The sequence below is a fragment of the Periplaneta americana genome, chromosome 11 (genome assembly GCF_040183065.1).
Source record: "Periplaneta americana isolate PAMFEO1 chromosome 11, P.americana_PAMFEO1_priV1, whole genome shotgun sequence".
In the NCBI taxonomy this organism is placed as follows: domain Eukaryota; kingdom Metazoa; phylum Arthropoda; class Insecta; order Blattodea; family Blattidae; genus Periplaneta; species Periplaneta americana.
The window spans coordinates 20,492,687-20,510,144 of NC_091127.1; the positions used below are offsets into that span (position 1 = coordinate 20,492,687).

The window sequence follows — 17,458 nt, forward strand, 5'->3', positions numbered from 1 at the left end:
TATTTCGATGCTGAAAACATTTTAATACAGTAATGGGCACGGATACACAATTATTTCAATATCTGATTTAGATTGACCACGTTTTGTTAACCAACAGAAACAGAGTTTTTAGAAGTTAGTCAAGAGGAATTCCCGTCTCTTCTAATTCATTAATGGGATGCCAATTGGCCAAACTTACATTTTTTCACAAAGATCTGCTAGGGTAAACATGTCTTTGTCTGGTAACTTCGTTTGTGATTGTCTTGATGAAAAGGAGGTATTGTAAGTATAGTATGTGGGAGGAGAGATAGACTTAGCTTGTAAGCCTCGTGCTGACCTGCCACAGCATAGAGGGGCATCCCCCACATGGCAGATGGCAACATCGATGGATCTACTCATATAGTCCTCCCTGAGGCACGTTCAAAATTTTAATTTGCAAAATAATGGTGCTAAGTTAGCCCTGTCCATTCTTTCAATTTATCTTGATGAAAGCGAGCCGTTTTGAAATAACTCTGTATTTTTACAGAAAAAATATTATATAAGGTATAACAGATTTCGGGAAAATATTTTTTTTTAATTATGCATACAAAGTATACATGCTACAACCATTACAAAATACTGTCACGTATGTTGTAGAATAAAAATTCAGTAAATTCCAAGTCCAAGAAAAGGTCACTCTTCCTTCTCACCAAACATAAATAAAACTAACCTAATCTACCCTTTACTATGAACCATAGTGTTTTGTAGTTACCTTTGTTGAATGCATAACCGTGTCCTTTAAGAGTATCAGGAAAAGTCCATTCCCCTTCAGCCGATGTCATCACTGCTAACAATAAAACCTGGTGAGGAAAAAATCGAATGCATTAGGCCTAAATATTCCATTAAATACTGTATGTTATAATGAAATACAATTTTATATTGGAAGAATTATTGCCATTCTAGGAAAACTTTTCATCAAGAAAAAAGTATAAAGCTAAATTGTCACCTAAAACTTTGGTTTTCTTTTCAATTACGTATAATGGTGACTATTAACCTTCATTAACATGTGTGATCAATGGATTCAATAAGTTAAACCGCTCGGTGATATCATCTTACTATATACGCTGGGATTAGTAAAGTAGACAGGGTTTATAGTTCTTAAACACTGTTTTGAAAGATAGATTTGGTTAGACCATTTTAATTTAAGGGGAATCTCAAAGCATATGCTGAAATGCGAGGTGTCATGGCGGACGAGCGCAAGGCTACTACGTAAACAGGGTTGCCAACACATACATTGTATTCCCGTCAGTATAACACCTGTAAATACGTAAGAATCAGAGCCTTACCGATTACCTTGTATTCACATTACGGTTGGGGAAAACCTCGGAAAAACTTCAACCAGGTAACCAGCCCAAGCAGGCAACAAAAAGTGAAATTTGAGGCTGACATGCCTCTGAACCAGAGCCTTCTTTAGTTACAAGCCGGGGCATGGGTAGGTTTGGCAACGCAGAGTGGAGGCGGGAGATTTTAGAGTGATATTGTGTTTGCTCATTGCTTTCATTATACGTTACGCGTATTTTTTCAATATTACTTCATGCACAAACGTAAGATCAAGATTCAGAGTACTGATGTAAATTATTACGGGTTCGAAAATAGTGTTTTATTGCAATCAATTAGCTATACTTCAGAATACGGCGTAAGTATGCTACTTACATACAAAGGATGCCACTTAAAATAATTACAAAAAAAAAACATGTTTTTATTGATAGTACGAAGGTAAATAAATAAATAAAAAAGATATTCCTTGCACCGAAAATAATAAAATCAATAATGCAATAAAGACGTAAGTTCCTACGCAGTATTCTTAAGTTCCATTCAGTTAACAAATTTGTGGCTAGCAAATTGTCAATGTTTTGCGACTTAATGGTGTTTCATCTGTGAAAGGTTTAGGATATATTTTAATATTATCTTATGCGATTATCTATCGTGTTTTTCTACAAATATTTCAGATGCCTAGAAAGTGCTGTGTGCCTATGTCGTAGCAACTACACTTATAATTAAAAAAAAAATAAAAACATACTTGTTTTTTTATTGATGGTACAAGGGAAAATAAATAAATACTTAAAGAAATGTTACTTGTACCAAAAATAAATAAAATAATGACGTACTTTCGCAATGCCCTGATCCAATCCATTAACCATTATGTGGCTAGTAAATTGACAATGTTTTGCCGCTTAATGTTGTTTCACCTCTCACATGAAAGGTGTAGGATATATGCATTTTAATTTCATGTGACTATGTCGTGCTTTTCTATAAATATTTCAGATGTCCAGGAAGCCAGTTTTAGTTTGAACCTGGCCAGTCACCATAACAATACTGTTATCCTAAATTATTTGTTATAAACTTTTTAAAATATAATTTTAAATAAATATAATTACAGGGTGAATGTAGAGTATCCAACGCCCACTGAACGAATATTTCACTTTTATCACTGCCAATGCTGCGCTATAATCGTATATATAAGGTAGGCTATAACAAAAACCTAAACTAACCAAACCTAACCTGTCAAAGAAGCAACAAGTTACACTAAATATGTGTGAAATTGGCCTATGTCTCTATAGTGGGCGGGACATAAGTAACATTGACCAAACCAACAAAGTGATTATATGCATCTACAAATTATAGATAGTTCTGACGTATAGCAGGCATTCCGAATCTTCAACAAAACTGCAACATTTATGGGATCACAAAACATCTGTTTACAGTGACTTTGAAAACCAACGGCGTAACTTTATTGATATAGCAGGCGAGACCCAACAATTTGACTGGAATTCTGATACACACAAACCACAAATAAGAATATAAAAATGTGGTTATACAATATTTAATATTTAATAGAATAGTCAATTACTTTGTCATCCATAACCGCAAAAATTCCCAAAGACTGCAACCATTTTATTTTCAATTTATTGTCTTGTTTTTTATCACCACACGCATTTAGTTTATAATACATAAACAAATAACGTTTGCTACGACCGCAAACATAATTCTATCGACACACACTTATATTGTAACATAAATTTACATTGAAAATCGGCATTAGTACAAACACGTGTACTGTACGGTCAGCCTCCGGGTGACAGATAATTACAGTGTTGCCGACGTATGGCCCCGGTTTGTAACTAAAGAAGGCTCTCCTCTGAACCCATCCACCCAACCCGGCTATGTGCCACTGCCAGAGGAAATGAAATAAAACAGACATTTTCGGCGTCATATGCCTCTCAACCCATTCGACTAACCCGGCAACGTGCCACACCCAAGTAGAAGCAAACAACGTGCGTCAGAACTCATTCGCCTAAACTGGGAACACGTAGCCCCAAGCTAAACGAAAAAAAATGTGGAAATTGCGGCCCAAATGCCTCTCAATGCTTTCGCCAAAGTGCCAACGGGTCAGAGCCAAGCAAAACTCAACAAACATTGGACTTCGCGTCTCACATGCCTCCAGACTGACCCGCGCAAAAACGGCTTCAGGCCAGCGCAAGGCGTAACACAACAAAATGTGAATTTTATTTATTTCAGTTGCTTATTTAACGACGCTGTATCAACTGCTACTTATTCAGCGTTGGTGAGATTGGTGATACCGAGATAATATTTGAAGAGATGAAGCCGAGGATTCGCCATAGATTACCTTGTATTCACATTACGATTGGGGAAACCTCGGAAAAACCCCAACCAGGTAACCAGCCCAAGCAGGCAACAAAAACTGAAATTTGAGGCTGACATGCCTCTGAACCCATCCACCCAACCCGGCTATGTGCCACTGCCAGACGAAACGAAATTAGAGACATTTTCGGCGCCATATGCCTATGAACGCATCTGACCAACCCGGCAACGCGCCACACCCAAGTAAAGGAAACAACGTGCGTCTGAACTCATTCGCCCAAACTGGGAACAGGAAGCCCCATGCTAAACGAAAAAAATGTGGAAATTGAGGCCCACGCTATCGGCAAACTGCCAACGGGTCACAGCCAGGCAAAACTCAACAAACAGTGGACTTCGCGTCTCACATGCCTGACCCGCCCAAACCGGCATCAGGCCAGCGCAAGGCGTAACACAACAAAACGTGAATTTTATTTATTTCAGTTCCTTATTTAACGACGCTCTATGAACTGATAGTTATTTAGCGTCCATGACATTGGTCATAGAGGGATAATATTGGCGAGATGAAGCCGAGGATTCGCCATAGATTACCTTGTATTCACATTACGGATGGAGAAAACCTCGGAAAAACCCCAACCAGGTAACCAGTCCAAGCAGGCAACAAAAACTGAAATTTGAGGCTGACATGCCTCTGAACCCATCCACCCAACCCGGCTACGTGCCACTGCCAGACGAAACGAAATTAAAGAGACATTTTCGGCGCCATATGCCTCTGAACGCATCTGACCAACCCGGCAACGCGCCACACCCAAGTAGAAGGAAACAACGTGCGTCTGAACTCATTCGCCCAAACTGGGAACAGGAAGCCCCAGGCTAAACGAAAAAAATGTGGAAATTGCGGCCCATGCTTTCGCCAAACTGCCAACGGGTCACAGCCAGGCAAAACTCAACAAACAGTGGGCTTCGCGTCTCATATGCCTGACCCTCCCAAACCGGCATCAGCACAGAGCAAGGCGTAACACAACAAAATGTGAATTTTATTTATTTCAGTTCCTTATGTAACAACGCTGTATGAACTGATAGTTATTTAGCGTCCATGAGATTGGTCATAGAGGGATAATATTGGCGAGATGAAGCCGAGGATTCGCCATAGATTACCCTGTATTCACAGTACGGATGGGGAAAACCTCGGAAAAACCCCAACCAGGTAACCAGCCCAAGCAGGCAACAAAAACTGAAATTTGAGGCTGACATGCCTCTGAACCCATCCACCCAACCCGGCTATGTGCCACTGCCAGACGAAACGAAATTAGAGACATTTTCGGCGCCATATGACTCTGAATGCATCTGACCAACCCGGCAACGCGCCACACCCAAGTAGAAGGAAACAACGTGCGTCTGAACTCATTCGCCCAAACTGGGAAAATGCTAAACAATTTGTTGTTTAAAATACTGCAAACTTCATTGCTTGTCCGCAAAAACAAACAGCATTTATTTTGTTGTAGCATATGGTACATAGTTAAATTTTTCACGAGTTCTTTAATTGGAATGAATCAAATTTCTTTTTATCAAATGATATTAACCTGAAATCAACTTTTCTTAAAAGTTTGTCGATTTTATCTTTGGATATTATGTTAACCCATTAATACCCATGGCAGGTTTTCCTACCAGTCAAGTTTTAAATTTTTAACAATGTATAAATAAATTATTTTGTTATGAATACTGCAACAATGAATTCTAAGATATATTCCGCATGGTATTCTCGAATTTTAACAACATTAGTTAATTGACTGCATCGGTACATTGGTTCGAAGTCATGGTTCAACTTCTCTTCAAAAGATGGCTTGCAACGAGGGAGAAAGTTTGTAAGTAGTACACATTTTTAAAGTAAACCATACTACTTTAATAATTTGTGACTGACATTTCGTAATTTATAAAGTATTTTATTGTAGCCTAAACTTTGATGGCAGGTTATCCTACCACTGGGATATAACGTAGTCATTTATATTATACCTATATTGATTTGAATATTTTTGCAGTTCACGGCTGTACACTGTCAATAAAATATGTGATATGATGTAAATACGGAGTAATGAGAATCGCAGACGACTGAATGTTGCCATTCTTCCTCCATGGGAGCAACCTGAGGCCGAAACAAATGAGGACTCTGTCATTTACCTTGGCGTATGCTGCAGAGTGACACCCAATTTGACTCTGATTCTGATAACGAAAGTAATGCACCACTACCACCGCCATCACCACCATCACTGCCACCACTACCACCACCACCACCACCACCACCACCTCCACCACCACCACCACCAACACCAACACCACCGAGATCATAGACTTGATCTTGGACCAAAATAGGATTTACTGTATTCAGAAAAATATATTTACTCATTCTATTGACTCTACAACAAAAGATAATATTTTAGTTTTTCTTGGCATTCTTTTGATTTCTGGATATAATAAACTTCCACACTGGCGACTTTATTGGAGTACATTACCAGATTTACATAGCGTTTTGATTTCTGATTCAATGAGGTGGAATACTTTTGACGGTATGAGACGACTGCATTTTGCTGATAATATGGCAATTTCAAATGATCGCCAAGTTGGACAAATTTTCGATATACTAAATACGTCATTCAAAGTCTGTGACATTCCAGAACACCTGAATATTGATGAAACAATTGTCCCGTATTATGGCAGACATGGAACCAAACAGTTCATTTGAGCGAAACCAATACGGTTCGGTTTCCAGTTCTGGTCTCTTTGTACTGCAGATGACTATATGCTGCATACGGAGCATGTGACAATAGTACGAACCTACGAACTTGGGGTTTGATGTTGTTTTTGGACTTCTAAAGAAGAGTGATATCCAAAAGAGCAGTCATGTATTTTTGATAAATATTTCACGTCCATTGATCTTATGCATGACCTAGCTGGTGAGGACATTGGAGCAACAGGAACAATTCGGAACAGGGTGCATAAGGCTCCTCCACAAATAAATTTAAAATTCCAAAGAAAGAGAGAGGAGCTATGGAGACTGTTGTTGCAGATGATGTAATTTTAGTGCGATGGAATGACAATAGTGTAAATCTGCTTGACAGGGAGCTTCACCTGAAAGACTAGATTTGCATAATATATACATTACTGTGTACGTTAACAGAAAACCACAATTCCAAGTCACACAGAGAATGTGTGCACTCGTTGTGGCGTTTCGTCAGCCCACGCGAGTTGTGTGGATATAAAGGAAAAAGTTGAGACGGTGTTGGGTGGAGTTCCCGGGTAGCTCAGTGGTAGAGCGCTGTGTACGTTCAACCAGAGGTCCCGGGATCGATACCCGGCCCCGGAACAATTTTTCCCTTGAAATTGTTCAAATCTGCTTTACAGGGAGCTTCACCTGAAAGACTAGATTTGCATAATATATACGTTACTATGTACGTTAACAGAAAACCACAATTCCAAGTCACACAGAGAATGTGTGCACTCGTTGTGGGTCTCTGGCATTTCGTCAGCCCATGAGAGTTGTGTGGATATAAAGGGAAAAGTTGAGATGGTGTCGGGTGGAGTTCCCGGGTAGCTCAGTGGTACAGCGCTGTGTACGTTCAACCAGAGGTCCCGGGATCGATACCCGGCCCCGGAACAATTTTTCCCTTGAAATTATTCAAATCTGCTTTACAGGGAGCTTCACCTGAAAGACTAGATTTGCATAATATATACGTTACTATGTACGTTAACAAAAAACCACAATTCCAAGTCACACAGAGAATGTGTGCACTCGTTGTGGGTCTCTGGCGTTTCGTTAGCCCAAGCGAGTTGTGTGGATACAAAGGGAAAAGTTGAGACGGTGTCGGGTGGAGTTCCCGGGTAGCTCAGTGGTAAAGCGCTGTGTACGTTCAACCAGAGGTCCCGGGATCGATACCCGGCCCCGGAACAATTTTTCCCTTGAAATTATTCATGACAATAGTGTAGTTACAGTCACCAGCAATGTTGGTAAAACAACTTGGATTTGAAAAGCTAACATTGGAGTTCCAAGACATAGAGGACGATTCAAATAAGCCAATAACATTCAGCTGCACTGTATAATAGATATATGGGTGATGTGCATTCCAATGATCAATATGTAGCAACCTACAGAAATGGTGGAGGACCCTGTTTGCATGGGGTCTAAATGCGTGGAGGCTTTATCGCACCCTGGGACATCACTACTAACTTTCTAACAGCAATGCAATCCGCAACTCCTAGTCCAGTACTGGAAACCTAGAAATTCTCCTTGCTCAGCACTTCAAATTCGAGAAGTAGGCCTACCTCATGATAATGTTCGTTTCGACAGGATTGATCACTGGATTATCTGTAGTGAACATTCTATTGCATGATGCAAGCAGTGTGGACGTCGTACAACATTCGTATGTTAAAAATGTAGCGTACCACTGCATCCAGAATGCCAGAAAATCTATCACACTGGAAATTCAGCAGCACATTGTAAAATGCATTGTTTTTTAAATATATTTTTCCTATGTAAACAATTATTTCACCATCTGTAGCCTTTGTGCGATGTATAAATTATGTGAAAGAAGTGAAAAGTTCATAACATGTATGATTTGCAAACATATTTCGAGGTTTTGAATATGATAACTTAATAAGTATATTTTTGATGTCTTTATTTCCCAGTGGAAGGATGTCCTGCCACTTCAATAATAGGCCTATAAAGCCTAATAATGTCCGGATTTTCTGGAAAAATATTCAGATGTTCATTTCATATCATTGTAATGGTAGAATATGAATATGTTCTAAAAACCACAAAAAATGTTCTGGGCATTAATGGGTTAATATCTTAGCCTTGCAATCTACTTTTGAAAGGGCTGAAGTGTTAAAAAAATTCATCAGCAAGCATGGCCATTCTAAGGAGGAAAAGAGAATTTTGGAAAATAGGTTTGCACACTTGGGTAATTCAATAAATAAGTCGCAAAACAGGATAAGTATAAGGGTCGCCCAAGCGTCGCTGTTCCAAGAAGTGGAGCTTTATGTTTTTTCTGGTAGTTAGCATTGTATGTTAGGAAACAGTTGACATTATGTGAAGCGGTAGTGCTCTGTTTTCATTTGCAAAAGGACATTGTATTGTGCACAGTCGTAACATCGATTCATCGAAACAAGCTCAATGAGCAATTCAATTTCTGACACCAGAAGATATTAGTGAAGTCAAAATTTATCGCCATATAATTCCTTTTTATTTTAGTAGGTTATTTTACGACGCATTATCAACATCTGAGGTTATTTAGCATCTGAATGATAACATGATAACAGCGAATAGGGATTATAAAGAATGGACACTGAGCGAATTTTCCTGTGTTTTGTTTCTCTGTGCACGAGCGTTTAGTTCTACTTTCAAGCGCTAGAGGTTAGTGTAATCGAGCATAGGCTAAGATAATAATTGAGAATAGAGTTGAGACACGGGATCCAAACATCGCCTACTTTCTTGCATAATCCAGTAACGCTTTGCTTCAAACAAATTCAAGTTAACAGCTTTTCCTTATTTCTCAGTGACAAACTAGTTGTAATAATAATTTTTCATATTTCAGAAATAATAAATTATATTATAAAATAATATAATACATTATAAAATTCGTTTAATATTTGTGTATAATATAATATAGATATATGGTTTTACTTCTCATAAGAGTTTTGTTTTTCCATTTTCAGCGCTATCAGATCATTACATATTTTAATTGTTGATGAGGTCAACGTCTCAACTCTCATTATAAAGGAACTCTAGAGTCTAGACCAGTGATCGCCAAAAGCTGTGTCGCGACACAAGCCCCTGCCTCCACTCAAGCGTAACCATGGCATCATATCCCCACCCTCTGTTTACAGCCTTCAATTCGATATAAGTAAAGACATTTATCAGCAGCGAACGTACGCATGTAATGTTACAAGTGTGTAGGATAATATGTTTCGATGTCTTTTCGAAAACAGATAATAAGCAAAAACTTAATTTTAAAGAGTATTTACTTTGTGCAGATGGCAAAAATAGGAGATACTTAATTTGCTGTAAAATTTTAAATGGCGTATAAAAGACCAATGTACGTTGTCATTATTCTTCTTGTCATGAAGACAACCACGCCCTTACTTGTAACTTGAATTAATAAACGAACAATAAAATGTATCGGCTTCTATGTCTTAATCGGAGTAAAATACTTCGACTTTTTTTTTAAGTATGTAGTGTAATTTACAACTTCGTGACCATTGTAGTACGTTTTTCTAATTTCAAATATCTGCTGATGTAAAGTACACGTTCTTTTTATGGTAAATAAGAAAAAAATTTATTTTAGTTTATTAATAACACAAAAATAATGAATAGGAGGATAAAAAATTAACGTGGAAAAAAGAGTGTATAGTTAATAAGTAGAAGAATAATATATCGCTTTTGTTTTTTGGTCACAGTCCGTCTCTGCACTGTTATTCACTGCATTACCTGAGGAGATACCCACTCCACTCCTCTCCCTGCGATAGTGGTGTGCGGGTTGCATTTCTATTACGTAACAATTTTGTGGTGTTTGGTAACCACTGGTCTAGACATTACAGTTAATGACGGATTTATTATTTTATGGATCCAATTTATTTTATTTGAGTACATAATGTACCTAGATGTATCAATTATATGTGTTATATTTCCGCTGTGTCGACTGCTAGCTGGTGTGATGTCAGTGCCAATTCTAGGGAGAAAGCAGAATCTCACGCTCTAGCTGGCTTGAAGGTCATTGAAATCGGTCCGGCTACATCAAAGGTACCGACGCGAAGTGTCCATTCTTCATAATCCATATTCACTGATGATAATGTCGGTGAAATGAGTCCGGGGGTCCAGTAACGAAAGTTACCCAGCATTTGCTCACATGGGGTTGAGGGAAAAGCCAAGAAAAAAACCTCAATCAGGTAACTTGCCCCGACTGGGAATCGAACCCGGCCCATCTGGTTTTGCAGCCAGACGCGAATGAAGAATGTATATGGTAATGAGTGTCTGTCACACTGTACAGTGTTTAGATGGTGTCGTGCATTTATGAAGGACATGTGAACACTAAGGACGTGCCTAGACTTGGTCAAACACACTTAACCATCACCATGGAATCGACTGCAGCCGTAAACAACTGTGTGAGGGAGAATCATCGAATCACCACCAGACAAAGTGTGGAAACACTGTCCTTGAGCAAAGGAACTGTTCACACCACTCTCCAACGGTTGGAATACCACAAGGTTTGCACGCAATGGATCCCCAAGCATCTTTCTGAGGAGCAGAAGGCTCGGCAAATGAGTGCTTGCTTGGAGCATCTGCTGCGTTATCAAGCAGAAGGGGGACAGTTTCTTTTCAAGATTGTGACCGCAGATGAAACGTGGGATTTTCCATATATATACTGCATTTAATTTCCTCTCTAGTATTATTTGATAATTGTTAATGTTACTCTAAGATATTTCAATTTTCCCACATTTTCAAAGGATACATTTCCATATATTTCCATTTCGTACTATGTTCTGGTCAAGAGACATAATCATATACTTTGTCTTTTCAGGATTTACCTCCAAACCTCTCTGATTACTTGCTTCAAGTAAAATTACCGTCTTTTTCCTAATATTTTCTGGATTTTGCCCTAATATATTCACGTCATCCACATAAACAAGCAGCTGATGTAACCCATTCAATTCCACAACCTCTCTATTTTCCTAGACTTTCCTATTGGCATATTCTAGAGAAAAGTTAAAAAGTTGAGGTGATAGTACACCTCCTTTATTTGTTATATTCTAGTAAAACACGTACTGTTTCTTTTTGCTCTGCCAAATCATATATTGTGGTGCTCGGCCATCAGATACCTGCACTATTTGTGTAAATTCTGACTAACCACTTCTAACATCACGGAATGGATTTAAGCAAGTGTAGGTGACTCTGTTTGGAGAATTATTTAAAGTGGCATTTAAATTTTTGGTTTAATTTTCTGTCCTGATTTTACATGATTTGAACACTTCTGGCACACATTGACCTTCTTGAACGACATTTTCCGAACATTGCATATGAGCTATTCCATCTCATATCGACCGAAATATAGAGAAAATTGACCTTGCAATTTTTAAATACAATGAAACTTTTTTTGTACGTAGAGAACTGTGATAAATTGCTTTATGCAAAGTTTGAGGCATCAGAACTTCATAGTGTTTAAATAAAAAATATTTAAATTTATAGCATTTTCATAAAATTAGCAACGTTAAACTGTTGTGGCTCCGAAACCCTTTCACCCAATGATCAAAATCATGGTTTATTTTGATGCTGAGAAGTTAAAGTTTATAGTATTGACATGTAAACAGTTTTTCTTATTTTTTATGGAAATGGAGAAATTCAGATTTTTCTTCATTAAGACACCTTTGACCACGAAAAAGTATTTTTAAAATATATGGTTAGATTTCGCATTGAAAGTACAAATAAACACATATTTTTTACTGGTGCGACGTTGATAAGAAAGTATCGAAAATATCAAATAAAGAAAATAAATAGTACGTGAAGTAACCAGCTGACTGTGAGGCGGGAGCTAGCCGAGACAAGCAAGGCCAGGAGACAAACACGTGATGTTTCGTCTAGTAGCGCATAGCTGGGCTAGCTTTATCACAAGTTTTCATAAACACAGGAGTAAAATGACGCCCAATGCTCGCTTATCTTCAGCTCTTGGACAGTGCGTGCGGTACTGTGCCGTTCAAGTCTAGGCGCGCGAAAATAATTTATTTAATACCCTTGAAACTTATTGCCAAGCCACTAAGCAAACAATGCCGAAAGCCCTCTTAATAATGCAAGGTTTTTTTCTCAATATTTTTTTACATTTTTACAAATTGGCAAAAAGCCTAAAAGTAAGTAAAATCAGATTATCTGTCTCTGTATAAAATAAAAATAAGGATTACTTCTTAACATAACCTACCAAATGTCAGCTTCAAAATGAGCTCCCGTTCAATGTTCTGCAGTAAATGGTTCCAGAGTTCTGAGCGCTGAAAGAGACTTTTTTTATAAAATACGCTAAATTTGTCACGCAATAGTACGAAAACCGTTTGACTTTCGATAGTATATTTTTGAAAATACATTGTCCTCAGCACCTTGTATAAATAGGAAAAAAATTAGAGTATTAAAAAATGCGAGGTTTTTTACTGATCGATTTCATATGGAATAGCCCGTATACCTTCTTTTATTTGAGAACAATACATACAAGCAAGAACAAATTCTAGTCTATGAAAATTAGTTCTTGTACTTATATGTGACGACAGTTCCTTGACGAAGGCAGTTCTTCCAGCACTGCTGCTCGTTCAGGAGCCTAGAGCACTTCCCGTTCCACCTGTTTTTGGAGAGTAGTTGAGCACTCCGTTGACACTCATCTTCTCTTAGAAGCCAGCTGATTTTCGGCATACCATCTCGAAGAGTAGGCTTTCCACGCACCTCAAATGGTCCTGTTAAAACATCATCTTCCAATTTTTGGACGTCTGTAAAGGAATGCACAAGCGAAGTGTCAAAGACGTATGTAGGCAAACTAAATTGTCTAAAATTTTGGGGCATATTAAATATTTTTATATCTTAAATTTACTATATAATAATCGAGTAAGCTTGTTTTATTTCCTTACCACTAAGCAGAATTTGGCTAATATCAAGGCTCAAGAAAACATATGACAAACACAAGACATTTTGGTTTATCCAGTTCCTATGGAAAGGCAGCTTTTTCTAGGGTTTGGCAGTGAATACGAATAAGAATAATTTATTTTGTGATGATCATTTGATTGAAATGGATGTTTGTAGGTTATCTAAACTGCAATAGCTAGTGTTTATGTTTCTGATATAGTCGCTAATACAACCTGACACATGTAAAGATTTTCAGAAATTTTTCCATGGTCGAAGTTCTTAGTCGTAATGTGCAGAATCTTATCAGAAAATGTACACACATTGGATGTGGGTATTTCTTTACTGTTGCGTTACCACGTTAAGTTACAAATGTATTTACGTACTTGGCTTCTAGTCCAGTCATATGTATCATAAACAAAAGAAACATCGGCTAAACTGTTTTGCAGCTCTTTTCTCAGTCCTTCCGACACAACTTACTATTGTGTTCATGTAGGCATAATGCATTATTGTATTTGAATCATATTAAGTTCCTTCAATTAAACATGGGTTAAATTAAGAGGTGATGAATTATTTATTTCCTTCCTTCCCCTATGAGATCGATTTTCACTAAAATGCAAAAATTCGCAACTTGATTTTTTTCAAATTTGTTTGTGTTAAAACCTCGTATCTCACAAAAAGGCGCCATAACTTATATATAATTCGTAAATAATATAAATTATACACATTAAACATTTCGTTTAATAGTAGATATTAAACTATACTGGTGTTACAAATACTGAATCAAAGTTGTGCTTACTAGACAGTTTTTTCAGTTTCCTGAAAAATGTAGATTTTTTAGATACGAGGTTTTGCTATTTTAACGAATATAAGTCGACCATCAAACAAAAAGCAAACCAAACAACAAAAGGCGACCAAAAGACATGCTGACCAGCGAACATAAGCCGAAGAACCAACGAAGCCGACCAACCAACAAAAGGAGACCGAAAAAAATAAACTGATCAACAAAAGACGACCAAAAAACATAAGCCAACGAACCAAGAAAAAACTACCAAAAAACATAAGCCGACGAAACAACAAAAGGTGACCAAAAAACATAAGCTGACGAACCAATAAAAGGTGACCAAAAAACATAAGACGATAAAAAAACGTAAGCCAACGAACCTACAAAAGGCGACCAAAAAACATAAGCCGATCAAAAAACGTAAGCCGACGAACCTACACAAGGCGACCAAAAAACATAAGCCAACAAACAAAACAAAAGGCGACCAAAAACAAATAAGCCGACCAATAAACAAAAGTCAACCAAAAACATAAGCCGAACATCAAACAAAAGTCGACCAAAAAAAAAACATAAGCCAATCAACAAACAAAAGGCGACCAAAAAAACCATAAGCCAATCAACAAACAAAAGGCGACCAAAAACCATAAATAAGCCGAAAATCAAACAAAAGTCGACCAAAAAAAAACATAAGCCAATCAACAAACAAAAGGCGACCAAAAAACATAAGCCGAACATCAAACAAAAGTCGACCAAAAAAACATAAGCCAATCAACAAACAAAAGGCGACCAAAAAACATCAAACAAAAGTCGACCAAAAAAAACATAAGCCAATCAACAAATAAAAGGCGACCAAAAAACATAAGCCGAACATCAAACAAAAGTCGACCAAAAAAAACATAAGCCAATCAACAAACAAAAAGCGACCAAAAAACATAAGCCGAACATCAAACAAAAGTCGACCAAAAAAAACATAAGCTAATCAACAAACAAAAGGCGACCAAAAAACATAAGCCGAACATCAAACAAAAGTCGACCAAAAAAAACATAAGCCAATCAACAAACAAAAGGCGACCAAAAAAAAACATAAGCCGATCAACAAACAAAAGTCGACCAAAAAAAACATAAGCTAATCAACAAACAAAAGGCGACCAAAAAAAAACAAGCCGATCAACAAACAAAAGGCGACCAAAAAAACATAAGCCAATCAACAAACAAAAGGCGACCAAAAAAAAACATAAGCCGATCAACAAACAAAAGTCGACCAAAAAAAACATAAGCCAGTCAACAAACAAAAGGCGACCAAAAAAAAACATAAGCCTATCACAAACAAAAGGCGACCAAAAAAAAACATAAGCCGATCAACAAACAAAAGGCGACCAAAAAAACATAAGCCAATCAACAAACAAAAGGCGACCAAAAAAAAAACATAAGCCGATCAACAAACAAAAGGCGACCAAAAAAACATAAGCCAATCAACAAACAAAAGACGACCAAAAAAAAAAACATAAGCTGATCAACAAACAAAAGTCGACCAAAAAAAACATAAGCCAATCAACAAACAAAAGGCGACCAAAAAACATAAGCCGATCAATAAACAAAAGGTGACCAAAAAAAAACATAAGCCGATCAACAAACAAAAGGCGACCAAAAAGAAAAAACATAAGCCGATCAACAAACAAAAGGCGACCAAAAAGAAAAAATAAGCCGATCAACAAACAAAAGTCGACCAAAAAAAACATAAGCCGATCAACAAACAAAAGGCGACCAAAAAGAAAAAATAAGCCAATCAACAAACAAAAGTCGACCAAAAAAAAACATAAGCCGATCAACAAACAAAAGGCGACCAAAAAGAAAAAATAAGCCAAACATCAAACAAAAGCCAACCAACCAACAAAAGGCGACGAAAAGATATAAGCCGACCAACAAACATAAGCTGAAGAACCAACAAAGCTGACCAAGCAATAAAAGGCGACCAAAAAGATAAGTTGACCAAGAAACAAAAGGTACCTAACCAAAAAACATAAGCCGACGAACCAACAAAAGACGACTAAAAAACATAAGCTCACCAACCAACAAAAAGCGACCAAAACACATAGGCCAACAAACAAAGGGTGACCAAAAATCATAAGCCGACCAACAAACAAAACATGACCAAAAACGATAAGCCTACAAACCAACAAAAGCCAATCATATAATTCTGGTGAGATACAGACTTATGCACTGTGATGCAGCATTCTGCCAGTTCCAGCCACAGCTGTGGGTCCACTTGATGCTCATGCACAGAGTTGGTCAGGTGCTTGTATGTTCCACCAACATGCAGCAATCTCGCATCCAGGTTGTACATCAGTTCTGTTGAACCAAAGAATGTAGAAAAGGAGACCTGCAAAATGAATAAAATACAGTTTCGATTCTTTTTCAAATTTTAACTGTCAATCTGATGCCTTGAACACCAATAAGCAACATACAGTAACACTTCTGTTATAAGTTTTGCATTTATACTTTTTCTCATACGTTTTTCCTTAACTTTCAGAAAAATTCCTACACTTTTCATGTCGCTTTATTTGGGTTACACGTTTTCACACTCATACAATCGTAGTTTAAACCCCAAGAGATACGAAACGTGATTTATACGTACTAAAACAATTTTGATCGAAATTAGATTTGCCGCGAAAATGCCAGAACATGAACACACATGTTCATTGTTAAGATGCAACCCACTTTGAAATTCGAAGCTGCCCACACTCGCCGCAACAATTTCATCTCCTTTAATTACGCTGTAACTACTTTAGGAACAGTGAAACATTTTGTAACACACCATGATGTAATTAATTGAACAAATTATGCAACAGTTATCACGATTTGAGAGCTCTATTTATTCCTTAGGAGCAGACAGTCCGAAATAACTGACTTTTTGTAAAATAACCAAATGTTATTAAATAAAGTTCACATTGAAAGAACAAGCTTTGTAAATTGTCGTAAAACTTTATGGATTGGAGTTTGAAATGTAATAATATATCAGCCAGTTTAGGCTCTAAGTAGCTAGGATTTGCTACAAATAATCTTACATTCTCCAAGAATATGTGTTAGAAATTTGAGTACTGTATTATAGACTCAAAGATGACTTAACGGTCAACCTTCATTTACCTCTTGCCACTTTCAACGGACTCCTAACGAATATTCATACGTTTATCACTGGGATTGTGGCGCTGAAAATCAATTTTGAATACTTTAATCACAGCCACGACACGTTTCAATTTCTATTGTACAATATATATATATGCAATTATCACTACGATGACACAATAATTCTTGCAGATAAACAAGATATGGAACAACTGGATAATACGCACGGCAGACCAATATCGATAGTCGACTCTACTCGCTGGCCACTAGTCACCGGGCCGTACCGAGCC

At 37.4% G+C, this 17,458-nt stretch overlaps 1 protein-coding gene across 3 annotated transcripts in view; it reads right to left on the bottom strand.

The window, feature by feature from the left end:
* LOC138708864 (FAM172 family protein homolog CG10038) overlaps window positions 1-13,142 on the bottom strand; it is a 108,653-nt gene extending 95,511 nt beyond the window's left edge. The window contains exons 1-2 of one of the 3 annotated variants that reach the window (XM_069839124.1): window positions 12,903-13,142; window positions 731-818 (exon numbers count right to left, since the gene is read on the bottom strand). In XM_069839124.1, the coding sequence (XP_069695225.1) occupies window positions 731-800 (70 nt within the window). In that variant the 5' untranslated portion in view covers window positions 801-818; window positions 12,903-13,142. Of the gene's footprint in view, window positions 1-730; window positions 819-964; window positions 1,229-12,902 lie in introns of those variants that run through there. The other 2 variants (XM_069839125.1, XM_069839123.1) reach the window with 2 other exon arrangements.
* Window positions 13,143-17,458: the final 4,316 nt, after the last annotated feature.